At 43.9% G+C, this 11,381-nt stretch overlaps 3 protein-coding genes across 6 annotated transcripts in view; 1 reads left to right on the top strand and 2 right to left on the bottom strand.

Moving 5' to 3' along the window:
* The window catches only part of reln (reelin), a 59,369-nt gene extending 51,496 nt beyond the window's left edge, over positions 1-7,873 (top strand). The window contains exons 52-64 of one of the 4 annotated variants that reach the window (XM_085914487.1): positions 99-313; positions 522-699; positions 1,054-1,229; positions 1,305-1,411; positions 1,477-1,719; positions 1,781-1,956; positions 2,042-2,115; positions 2,188-2,349; positions 2,438-2,595; positions 2,676-2,901; positions 3,005-3,202; positions 3,435-3,533; positions 6,582-7,873. In XM_085914487.1, the coding sequence (XP_085770613.1) occupies positions 99-313; positions 522-699; positions 1,054-1,229; positions 1,305-1,411; positions 1,477-1,719; positions 1,781-1,956; positions 2,042-2,115; positions 2,188-2,349; positions 2,438-2,595; positions 2,676-2,901; positions 3,005-3,202; positions 3,435-3,533; positions 6,582-6,678 (2,109 nt within the window). In that variant the 3' untranslated portion in view covers positions 6,679-7,873. The other 3 variants (XM_085914488.1, XM_085914489.1, XM_085914490.1) reach the window with 3 other exon arrangements.
* Positions 7,874-8,141: 268 nt separating this feature from the next.
* bncr (bouncer) lies at positions 8,142-9,375 on the bottom strand. Its single transcript, XM_085914491.1, has 2 exons — positions 9,269-9,375; positions 8,142-8,718 (listed from the first exon to the last, which is right to left on the bottom strand). The coding sequence occupies exon 2, from the start codon at positions 8,709-8,711 to the stop codon at positions 8,328-8,330; it is 384 nt and encodes a 127-aa protein (XP_085770617.1). The 5' UTR covers positions 8,712-8,718; positions 9,269-9,375; the 3' UTR covers positions 8,142-8,327.
* Positions 9,376-10,137: 762 nt separating this feature from the next.
* LOC147055653 (small integral membrane protein 29-like) lies at positions 10,138-11,378 on the bottom strand. Its single transcript, XM_085913417.1, has 5 exons — positions 11,346-11,378; positions 10,668-10,827; positions 10,572-10,597; positions 10,401-10,506; positions 10,138-10,214 (listed from the first exon to the last, which is right to left on the bottom strand). Exons 2-5 carry the CDS (start codon positions 10,776-10,778, stop codon positions 10,176-10,178), a joined length of 282 nt encoding a protein of 93 aa, XP_085769543.1. The 5' UTR covers positions 10,779-10,827; positions 11,346-11,378; the 3' UTR covers positions 10,138-10,175.
* Between the last annotated feature and the right edge of the window lie 3 nt (positions 11,379-11,381).

Here is an 11,381-nt window from a genome sequence, read left to right on the forward strand (position 1 = left end):
ATGGTGAAGATCCACTGAATTTTGTGACTGGCTGCATTTTCTTACCAGTACCGATCCTCGATATCACCGCAACAACATGTCCTACGTGTGTCCGATAGATCGCGGTGGGCTGCGTGGTGCCAGATCGTGCGGCAGACAGACAGGTCCACGTTCAGTACTCTGCCGATTACGGCGTGACGTGGAAGTACCTGGTTCCTCAGTGTCTACCCGCCGATCCCCGCTGCGGAGGTCACGTCTCGCAGCCGTCGGTCTTCTTCCCCGCCGAAGGATGGAAGCGGGCCGTCTATCCCCTGCCCGACGGCCTCGCTGGCACGTAGGTCTTGATATTTCAAAACAAACGCTGCTCTTAATATTTCATGCACCGTCATGCATGAGGCTACATTATTGATAGATCTATTTATTGTTACAACATCAATAATTGAAACCTTTGTCATCTAAATCTTGGAAAAGGCAGATGCATCTTGTTCAACTAAACTCTTTACATGACCCAAAGGATTCAGCTTGCTTCTCCTGTCCTTTAGTTCCGTGCGCTTCAGGTTCTACCAGCAGCACTCAGACGTTCAGTGGGGTGTGGAGAACTTTTACATCGGGCCTGCTTGCGAGAGCCATTGTGGCGGGCATGGAGACTGTTTGGCGCAACGCTGCCTCTGTGATCCAGGATTCACTGGACCAAATTGCTACGCCAGTGCAGCGCTGAAGGTGGGGTCTGACTTTTCAACCACATTTAACTAATTGACCCGGTTCATCTTTGACTTCTATAGCCGTCAGTGGCAGTGAATGAGTTTCTCTTATTTTCAAACTATTTCCAAATTCACTTCCTATGTGGCGAGTGTCAGACATTCGGCAACTGTTTAAATGCTCATCAACAGTTTTTGCAACCATTTGCAACTGTTTGATGACTTAAAGAAACTCAAAAAATGATCATCTGACAGAATTTAAATATTACATAGGAAAGAGTCAAAATTATTTGAAATATTGACTTTAGACCGGGTTGGCCTTCTGTGGAATATTTTCCTTTGTTTTAAAAAAATATGACTTACTTTTTTCTTTTAGGCGTCTTTGAAGGAACGTTTTGACTGGGAAGGAGCAGCTGGGCCTCAGTGGCAGGTTCTTGAAGGTGGCCGACCCTGCACAGACTGCGGTGTGTTGGTGGAAGGTACCGCCCTATATTTCGGAGGAGCCGACGCCAGACAAGCCGTTACTGCTGACCTGGACCTTCGTGGAGCTAAGTCAGTATCGACATCTTTTAACAGTCACACACACATAGGAACACACAAGTGTGATGATCTCTTCTGTGCTTTCAGGTTTGTGGAGTACTGGGCCAGGATTGGAAGTGAAAATAACATGTCGATGTGCCACCGTCCAACGTGTCGTAAAGAGGGAGTGCTACTCGACTACTCTACTGATGGAGGTGATGTCATATTGTTGTCACCTTTTTTTGTCTCGCTTTGCCAATGTGTCCCGTATCCTCCTCAGGTGTGTCGTGGAGCCTACTGCACGAGATGGATTATCTGAAATACGTTTCTGTGAGGAGAGATTACATCGTCCTGCCAGAGGGAGCCCTGACCAACGCCACTCGATTACGTTGGTGGCAGCCTTTTACCATTTCTTCTGGATTGGCTTCTCCCAGCCTGGAAAGAGCCCAGTGGGCCATCGACAACATCCTGGTTGGCGGCTCTGACATCAATCCATCGACCCTGCTTGATACCTTTGATGACGGTAGGTCTCTGGAAAAAAACGTTCATGAATGAAGATGTATGAGCAACTCTGTTTTTTCCAGAGGGCGTATCTCACGAGGAAAGCTGGAGCTTCTACCCGAATGCTGTGCGAACTGCAGGCTTCTGTGGAAACCCCTCGTTCCACCTTTACTGGCCCAACAAAAAACAAGACCAGACGCACAACATCCTCGCCACCAGGGAACTTATAGTGCAGCCTGGTTACATTTTGCAGTTCCAGGTATTCAAACAATTCTAAATCTATATGAGCAAGCCTTGGCGGTGCATTTGGCCTGATGTTTTGTTTTGATCTCTGACTTTTGTAGATTGTCGTTGGCTGTGAGGCAGACACATGTGAGGACCATCATTCTGTCCTGCTGCAGTACAGGAAGGATGCAAGGTAGACATTGCTAGGTAACAATGGCTGAGCTTTAAATTTGGAATCACTTTTTTTGTCACGCTCCCATTTCAGGTCCGACTCGTGGCAGGTGGTACAGTCGGAGTGCCTCCCCTCTTCAGTCAACAACGTGGGCTGCTCTCCCTTCCAGTTCCACGAGTCCACCATCTTCAGTCCCGTCAACAGCTCGACGTGGACCAGGGTCACCGTTCAACTGCCCGACCACGTCTCTTCAGGGTAGGCCTGGGCAGTTTAATTCATTTAACAAGAATTTTGTACCAGACTGGGAACAAACAAAAGTTGTGTCTCCTTTGTTTACCTCCAGGGCGACACAGTTCCGCTGGATTCAAAACGAAGGGACGGGCGAGCGTCAGAGCTGGGGAGTAGACCGCGTTTATATCGGCGAGGCCTGCCCGGGACTCTGCAGTGGACACGGCTTCTGCACAAGTGGAGTGGTCTGCATCTGTGACGAGGGATATCACGGTGGGTCACCAAAACCGCTAAATATGATGGTGACCAACCAACCAGTTTTCATCACGTCCCCTCTCCTCTCACTTGAACAGGTGATGACTGCTCCCTTTCTAGCAGAGACTTGCCCAGCTCTATCAAGGACAACTTTGAGTCTGGCGTCGTGTCCCCGGAGAGCTGGCAGTTGATTCAGGGTGGAGGAGTGGGCAGCGGGTGCGGACAGCTGTCACCGCATGCCCACGGCGACTCACTTTATTTTAACGGCTGTAAGATGAGGCAAGCTGTTACGAAACCGCTGGACCTCACTCGAGCCAGGTACAGGTACAACCAAAACACAAAGGCACGATATTGTGATCACAGTAACAGCATCCTAAAATAAATACAGATACACCTCTCTAACCATCTCTTCTGTGTCTCCCTCTAGCAAGATCATGTTTGTGCTGCAGATTGGCAGCGCAGCACAGACAGACAGTTGTAACATTGCTTTGGACCGGGCTGACACGGTGGATCGCGCGGTGCTGCTGCAGTACAGCGTCAACAATGGAGTCAGCTGGCACGTCATCGCCCAGCACCAACCCAAAGACTTCATAAAGGCCCAGAGGGTTTCCTACAACATTCCTCTGTAAGTGACCCACACCAAAACATCTTTCCAGATTATTTTATAGCGCTTAAAATTTGCTTTTGCATTGTATAATAATAATAATGATAATGATAATAATGTTAATAGTAATAATAATCATTTAAAAAATATTAATAAAAAAATAATAATTAAAAAATCATCATAAAAAAATAATAAAAAAAATAAAAGAAAACTTTGTATGATTCTTAGTTTGTTCTAATGATGCTTTCCCCAGAGAGGCGAGGGTTAAAGGCGTGATGCTACGATGGTGGCAGCCACGCCACGACGGCGCAGGACATGACCAGTGGGCGCTGGACCACGTGGAAGTTGTTCTGTGAGTACCCAAACTCCCGCCCAGATACTGGCCCAGCTGTCCATCAGAGCCCAGATCTGTCCTTGTCTGATCCCGCATCACCCGTAGATGACCCCCTCCCCTTGACTCCACACATATACAGGAAGCGTGCACACAGATCGCAAGCGCATCTCCGCACACACCAGCAGTTGAAGTTCATCACTGCTTCTGGTGTCAGGCAAGCAGGAACGTGACTGCAGTGTGCTTTGCTTCTAAGGGTTCTGTTTGGTTTATTATCGGTAGCCTGAAACACTTGAAATGCATTTCTTGCATGTTGCTCCCTGTCAACGAGGCTGCTCGTTGTTTATTCAGACATAAACCCGACTCATTCAAAGCCGTTAACGACCTCGTACGCACCTTTGCCCTTGTTTCCGAGAAAACAGTACAGTCCAGTTCAGTTGAGGCTACAATGATATTATTATTTTAAATGAGCCAAGAAAAATTGGATCTAGGATGGAGCTGGTCCATTGATTGGTCAGGCGCCACAGTGGGAGCAGTCATTGAAGTGGATTTGCATTTGTTGTTTGTGGACAGTGTTAGCATGCTCCGCGTTGCATTCTTCTAATTCTTGTAGAAATCATCGCTAAGTGCTTTGACATTCCACTGTCGCTGCTAACACCATGGTGCCTGCCTCCACAAGTCACATCAAGTGGTCCAACTGAAATGGACTGTGGAAACCTGCTTTTAGTGCCTAAACCTGAGCTGCCCCCTGGTCTCTGTGCCCCCCCCCCCCCTCTGCACGGCATTCAACAGTCTCTGCTGACAAGTGTGACCATGATCCTCACACTCTTGTTTATTTCTCTCTGCTCACCACTCCTCCTCTCCACTTTCCTCTTTTTTTCTTTTGCTCCCCCTCCCCACACCTTCACGCGCTGCCTTCCCTCATCTTCCACTTTTGTGTTTTCTTCTTCTGCTCTTCGATGGTGGACTCCTCAACTTCACTGACATTCATTCCATTTCTTCTCTTTCTCTCCTCCTCCTATCCTTACCCCTGGGGACCCCTGCCCCATCTCACCCCAGGCCAGTTCTCCCACCCCCCCTCACCTTCCTGCGAGACAGCAGCCCCCCTCACCTGCCCCTCCCCTCTCGCGCTCTAACCTCTGCTCTCTTCTGTATTCTGCTCCCTCTGGCATGGCTGTAGCGTCAGGTAAGTTCACCGCCTTTTCCCGAATGAATCCCACTCCATCCACTTCTGCCCCGCCCTTCTTTTTTGCCAGCATTTCTTCTCCTCCTCCTCACACAGCGCACACACACACTCTCCCGGTTTCACCCGACACTTGAAGCCCCCGCTCATGATCACCGCAGTCATCTCCACGACCTTGCTTTTTTTTTCTCACGCAGTCCGGCTGCTCACACAGTCCAGGAGGAAGCTCCGTAACAGTCCTTGAAACTAAACTGAAGGAAATGGTTTTATTGTAAAAATGAACGACCAATTTTCTCAAATATTAAGTCGACAACAGTGAGGTGGCGTGTTCACTATGTGTGATGTACTCCATCATGATACTTTTATCTGTTTTGTTTGACCAGAGCCAACTTTTGTGTTTCAAGCAGCTTCAAAAGTAGGGTTTTGGGTTCAGCGTTTGTCGCTGAGTGCCTGGAACGCTCTTTTTCATTTCCACCAGCTTTTGCTCAGAGCATCAAACATTTGGCCGGAGCACTCCGTCTGCTCAATTCTGCACCCCGCATGGCTCAATGCATCGGGTCGATCTTGTTTCCTTATTTGCAAACTCCAGCTTCCTCAAGTGTGTCCTGTAATATTTATTGTATTGCTTAATTTCATCTTGTTGAGCATTTTCGTCCTTATGTTTCTCGGCAAAGAATATCGGTGCCCTCTGACTTTTTAAAAAATTTATTTCATACGCAACTGCAAAAAACGATTCGCTTCAAACACAGAGCCTACAGCCAACAAGGCAAACCTTTGGAAGTTTTTTAAAAGCGCATGGCTCCCACAGTCAAAGCACTGGCGCAATGCTGCGTTAGATATTTCATCATTTCTTATTTGCTTCTATGCAAAAAAAAAAAAAAAAGTCTGGTCTGTGGCTCAAACCAGGTTCGCTCCTGTTCGATGATAAATAGAATAATCCAAATATTGTAGATACATCTTTACAGTATATTTCTCACAAATGGTACATTTGTGTAAGAGTGACTTTCGGGTGGCCGAGGAAGCATGGAGGACTGCGAAGGGATGCAAATAAATCAAATGAGATGAACCCGTTACAACGGAGGGTACGGCCCTCTTTGTCTGTGGCTTTTGGCTGTTTGTCCGTCCATAGAAAACATGCGCTCACTGCTCCATTGTCTCAGCATCAAGCATACAAACTCCCACCCTTGCCTCAGCCGCCCCGCTTTGCAGATACCCCCCCCCCCAGCCCACCCTGGCTGCACAGCTGGCTGACCGGCTCCACCCTGCTGGACGGAGGAGGCAGTGAAGTGAACAGACTAAATGGGAGCGAGCATCTCATTTCTAACGCTTTTCTGCTCAAGGCCGTGCACTTGTGTCTGTTTTCTTTTCTCCCACTCTTTCCTCTGACATCTAAAACTTGTGTGTCAGAGTGTGTGCGTGTGTCCCATGTTTCGTCTTGTAGGTCAGTGAGAATCCGCCCATCACTTTTTTTTTTTGTTCCATTTTCAATTGGTAAACAAAATTGAAAATTGGCTCATGATTCTTAATTTAATTTAAAAAAAATGCAGATTTCTTTTAAAATGTTTACCTTAAATCAATAATACAGAATGAAAAAAACGTATGACTGGACTGAGTTGGATTTAAATATTTAATGAATCGGATTTATGTAACCCAGACGTTTGTAGGGCAGTGGTAAATATCTCAAGTTCATTTTCTATATCTCATGTCAGCACAATGTTAGGAAGAATATATAAATTAAAGCCCTCGACGTGCATGATGCAAAAGTAGAACTGCAGCAATTGGGCCATCACCACGCGCGTGTGTGTGCGTGTGTGTGAGAGACTTTCCTCTCTCACTAATCACAGATGTTCCTCCTTCCCTCTTTCACTGTGTTTGTATCCCCGCAGCACCCGTAAACAAAACTACATGATGAACTTTGCCAGACAAAGCGGCTTGCGTCATTACTACAGCCGCAAACGGCGGGCACTGGCGCGGCGCGCCTGAGCCTCCGGAGTCAGGATTTCCATCCCCTTTGACCCGCCAATCACACACTGACCCGTCTGCACTCATCCCTTTGTCTCCTGACGACGTCAACACCAAATCAAGTTCATGCTTTAGCCAAAATCCGCCTCGTCTCGTGCCCCGCCAATGCTTTGGCGTTGATCGAGCTCGGAAGATGGAAGTGTGGCGGCCATTTTGTTTACTTTCTACCATGGACGGTCAGGGTTTCCGATTGTTTTTTAAATGTTGCTGTGGTTCCTCTTCCCACCTGGCTCCATCTCCTGCCAAAACAACCCCCCGCCTCCCACCCCCCCTTCCGTCCTCCTTTTCCAACCACACTGTGAAAATGAGAGATTATATAGTATCACTGCTGAACTGACCAGCCAATTTGGAGACTGGCCTCCCAATTCCACTGAGCCGACGAGGGAGGATGGCTCCAAGCCGCCAGCCAGCCTGTCCACCGGGAAAAAAAAGACCACCACTATGATACGGACCATGAAGAGGAACGAAAGGTTTTAAAAGTGGGGGGGTTTAAAAAAAAATACAATACTGTGTTCTTGCTGTTCTTGTGTGTCTGTGGGTTCTTTTTGTGCTGAATTGACTGTGGTGTTTGTTTATTTGTTTGTTTTCTACTAATTCATATGCTTTGAAGAGGCGGCAAGGGGCGCTGGGTTTTGCTTCTCTTTCCCCAAATTTTCTGAATAGGGCCGATGTGGGCAGAGTGAAAATTCCACAGGGCAAAACGAAAGATGGGGATAAAACATTTTTAAAAAAAGACAGACTGAAATTTTTTTGGGGTGTGTTTATTTGAAAGAAAAAAAAAACATTTTATATATGTTGGCTCCTGAAAAATACAGATATTTATGGTATATGGCTCTTCATGTGACCTATTTAAGATGCACTGTGCGTGAATTGTATGTTATTTTCAAGTTGTTAAGTTATTAGGCAGTCCAGTCAAGTTGTTCTACTGCATCATTTCCCCTCTTCTCTTGTGCTGTTCCCCATTTTTCCATCCCTCTCTGCTGATTCCTGATATCTGGAGGTGAGGCTCTGTACGTGTTGTTTTTTGAAGTCTGTGTAATATGGCCCCCCAGTGTAACCCCAGTCTAACAAACTCCTGTACATACATGTATATCCAATATGGGGAGACCCAGCAGCCTTATAAAAGGGAAATAAAAAATAAAATGCCCAAACCTCATACTGTCCACCATGTTGTAACTCTTCGATGCCAAACGTTTCAACTACAGTGCAAAGCTGTCTAACTTTGTTTTATTGGGTACATCTAAAATTTATCCTGACTGCTGTAATGAAAATAAAAAAAAATAAAAAGGAATTTAAAGGAAAAAAGTTCAAATACAAGCTCGGCTGACAGCAAGCATAATTAGTGTAAATTCTATGTGTAATTTTTCTTAAAGATGCCAGAGTATTATTTAATTTCACATTTTTGGCCCATTAAAATAAGAATTACAAAACAGCATTTGTGACACAAACCACAGTTTGACATTTTTATTTCCTGGAAATGCTCATAAAAATCAACAGTTAAAAACCTTTCAAAACACATAAAAAAAATCCACAGCTCAATTTGTTAAGATAGTCCTGCTACTTAAATCCATGCAGGAAAGTCACTTTCAACCATGAAGGCTTCATGCTCATCACCTTCCAACCACCTCAGCAACAGTCACAAGTGTTACTACGATGATGATGACGAAGGTGTTGGCGAAGAGGCCCGCACATGCGTTGCAATATGCCGTGTTGCAGCAGGAGTATTTCAACGTGTGGACGACACCGTGGTATAAGACATAGTGATTTTGGCCACAGCCCACCCTGGGCATGCAGCCGCTTGAGGACAGGGCAGTTTGGGCCCCGTAGCGACTCTCCGCTTTATAGCACACTTCATTCTGAGAGCATTCGGTCGGGTAGGCCTGAAATTTAATGTCCTTTTCCATGAGGGGCCTGGAGAGACAGCCCAGGTTGCCGCACAGCGTAGAGGGCATAAGGTAGAAGAAGAACACGGTGACAAACAGAAGCTGCAGCATGTTCGCTCTGCGGAAAGAACAGAAAGGTTTTAGACAAAAACAGCCTATTTTTTTTTTTTTTTTTTGTTACATGTTGTGACTTTAGTCTCCAATAATACAACTTAAAGGTTGTGGTGTAAAAAGAACTTACATGCATGACGATGTTTATCTCAAACACTTTCAACTTTTGAATATTTTCTTTTTTGACTACAAATATTCAATTCTTCCCATTTTGGTCAGAAAATGAAAAAAAAACTATGCAAAGCTTGCAGAGTCAGTCATCAACTGATTTTTTTGGGGGTCAAGTTTAAAACTCTACTGGCATTCCATAAGATAAAGCCATACAAAAACTGTGCAGCAGAAGCAATTACTTGTTTTAAACTATTTTTTTTTTTTAATTACTTTGTCTAGTGTCAGCAAGATCCTCAATATGAATCCCAATGTAAAGGTAAGCTCATCACACACGCAAGTATTCACTTTGAATTTCTGTAAAGTGCAAAAGCAGTTGAATCTGTGATCTTTACAAACAGATTCACTTCAAGCCTGTTATTGTGCACAGCGGTGTCATCGTAACTTACGTGGCGGCTGGCTTCAATGTGGAACTTTGGCTGGCAAAGCTTCTCTGAGCTGTCAGTGTTTATGTGGAGGACACGCCTTCACTTTCACACACCTGCTGGAAATTAATTTTCATTCGAAATGACCATTTTTCAACTATTTTGATTTCACCAAATCCCTATAGTTAAAACTAGAGGTGGGCTAACCCCATTGTGTCATGTTAAGAAATGAATAGAAATGACAGCCCCATAGTTTAAAGATCTATTAAAATTGAAAAGAAACTTGGACACTATATATATTAACTCATAAAGTAGAAGTTTCAAGAAGCTTTTATTAGTCACAATCCAGGAGGATGGTTGATGAATCCACCATTTTTTCTCTCTGGGGCAAAACAAATCACGATCGTGATTACTGCTAAAACAATCACTTAATGATGCAATGGTGAGCACCCTAATTTTTAAATCAAAAATTAATAAAACACATATGAAATCATCCATTTTAAATGAGTTATTTGATCAAGTCTAGTTAAATGCTTTAAAAGTATTTTAGAAATGTGCAATTTACGAATGTTTTAATTTTATTATTCACAATAAATCAACTGTCGATGAATACAAATAAATAAAATAAATGATCAAATACATCTTATGTAATAATTATTTGATGTAATTAACTAAATGAATTAATGCTTTTTGAGTAACCTACTTGAGAGGGGAAAATAAAATCTATTTAATGCAATAAATACAGGATTAGCGTTTCAAATTGGCCATTCATATCATTTGCTAGCGGCGCTATCTAGTGTCCATTGCTGCAAACGCATGACGTGGACAAAAGTAATGGGACAGCAGGCCAGTGCAAGAAATAATATTTTTATTGATATAATGAATTGTCATTTGCTGAATTGTCATTTATTTCACACTTTATAGCTACACTTTACTGTAAATTCAGTTGTTCTTCTTTATACAGTGGTTCCTGTGAGAAAAAAAAGTATTTTACATCTCCCATCATCCAACAAACACTTGTATCAACAATTACGTCTTTATTGTAAAATGTTGCATTTTCGTACCGCATCATATATTCATTTAATACATAACAAATTTTTCATTAACTTTAAATCTTCGAGGGTCTTTGTTTCTATTACTGAGGTTATTTCCATACCTTCAGCTCATCGTCACTCTCCAGTTCACCACCCACCCACTGGTGGTCATCTTCTGCAGGGTCGTAGCTGTACACTGGAATTAGCCGGTGACGCAACTCATCTAATCTAACAACACACAGAATGATAAATATTCTGAATTGTGTAAAAAATATTTTAAAAAGTCTTCTTACCTCATTTTCTTCTTCATAAACACAACCTGAGGGTGAACACGACACCACTGAAGTCATGTGATTAACAAAGAGAAGCAGAAATGTCGACCCCCTTACCAAGGCCGCCACGCTGACGAGCAGCGTGAGGAAGAACAATGGCACCAGAGCGTAGTAACCAACAAATCCTCTGTCTGTGTTTGCAGGTGAAATGCTGTGGTTGTAATACATTCTGATCAGCTCTCTTTCCTCCCGCTGGCCTCTTCACATCACACGGCACCTTTGTGACACATTCCGAGATGTTTATTTTTGTCACCAACCGTTTTGAAGCCGAGACGTACTTGTTTGGTAACTGTTAACACAAAAGGCTATCAGGTTTAGCCATACTTTTGAAATTTGAAAATGTGTTCCAATTTATTTTTGGTTCCACTGCCGAGCAGTGTGTAGCAGGAGTTAACAATTTATAGAGAGTAGAATTAAAACCAAAATTGGATTCCCACAAGTGCCATGTCAAAACATTGTGCCAACTAACTTTAAACCTGTTTACTAACATTCCTTCGGGAGGCGTTGCAGTTAGATAGCCACTGAATATGTTGTTACTGTAGATACAAAGGACATGTTTGCCCGTGCAGGATTTTCCCACTTTTATTTTCGAACCATTCGAATTTTCCTTCCAATTTATTTTCCCTTTCAAAAGGTCCAACATGATAAGTTCATCAACACAAAGGAAACAAAATTCCCACCATGTGCCAGTCAGCGAAAAAGGTAACAATTTAGTTTTTTTTTTCTTTTACTCACTGTGATAAAGTGTTTCCTCCAGCAGAGGGCGTGTCT

The sequence above is a fragment of the Syngnathus leptorhynchus genome, chromosome 6, assembly GCF_054491065.1.
Source record: "Syngnathus leptorhynchus isolate UIUO chromosome 6, UIUO_Slep, whole genome shotgun sequence".
Lineage (NCBI taxonomy): Eukaryota > Metazoa > Chordata > Actinopteri > Syngnathiformes > Syngnathidae > Syngnathus > Syngnathus leptorhynchus.

Bases quoted from the DNA above. Each gene is read 5' to 3' on its own strand.
- bncr (XM_085914491.1), bottom strand. From the start codon at position 8,711: ATGCTGCAGCTTCTGTTTGTCACCGTGTTCTTCTTCTACCTTATGCCC.
- LOC147055653 (XM_085913417.1), bottom strand. From the start codon at position 10,778: ATGTATTACAACCACAGCATTTCACCTGCAAACACAGACAGAGGATTT. The intron at 10,507-10,571 runs GTAAGAAGACTT...GTGTGTTGTTAG, and splicing joins TTTATGAAGAAGAAAATGAG to ATTAGATGAGTTGCGTCACC. The intron at 10,215-10,400 runs GTATGGAAATAA...TTTTTCTCACAG, and splicing joins AGAGTGACGATGAGCTGAAG to GAACCACTGTATAAAGAAGA.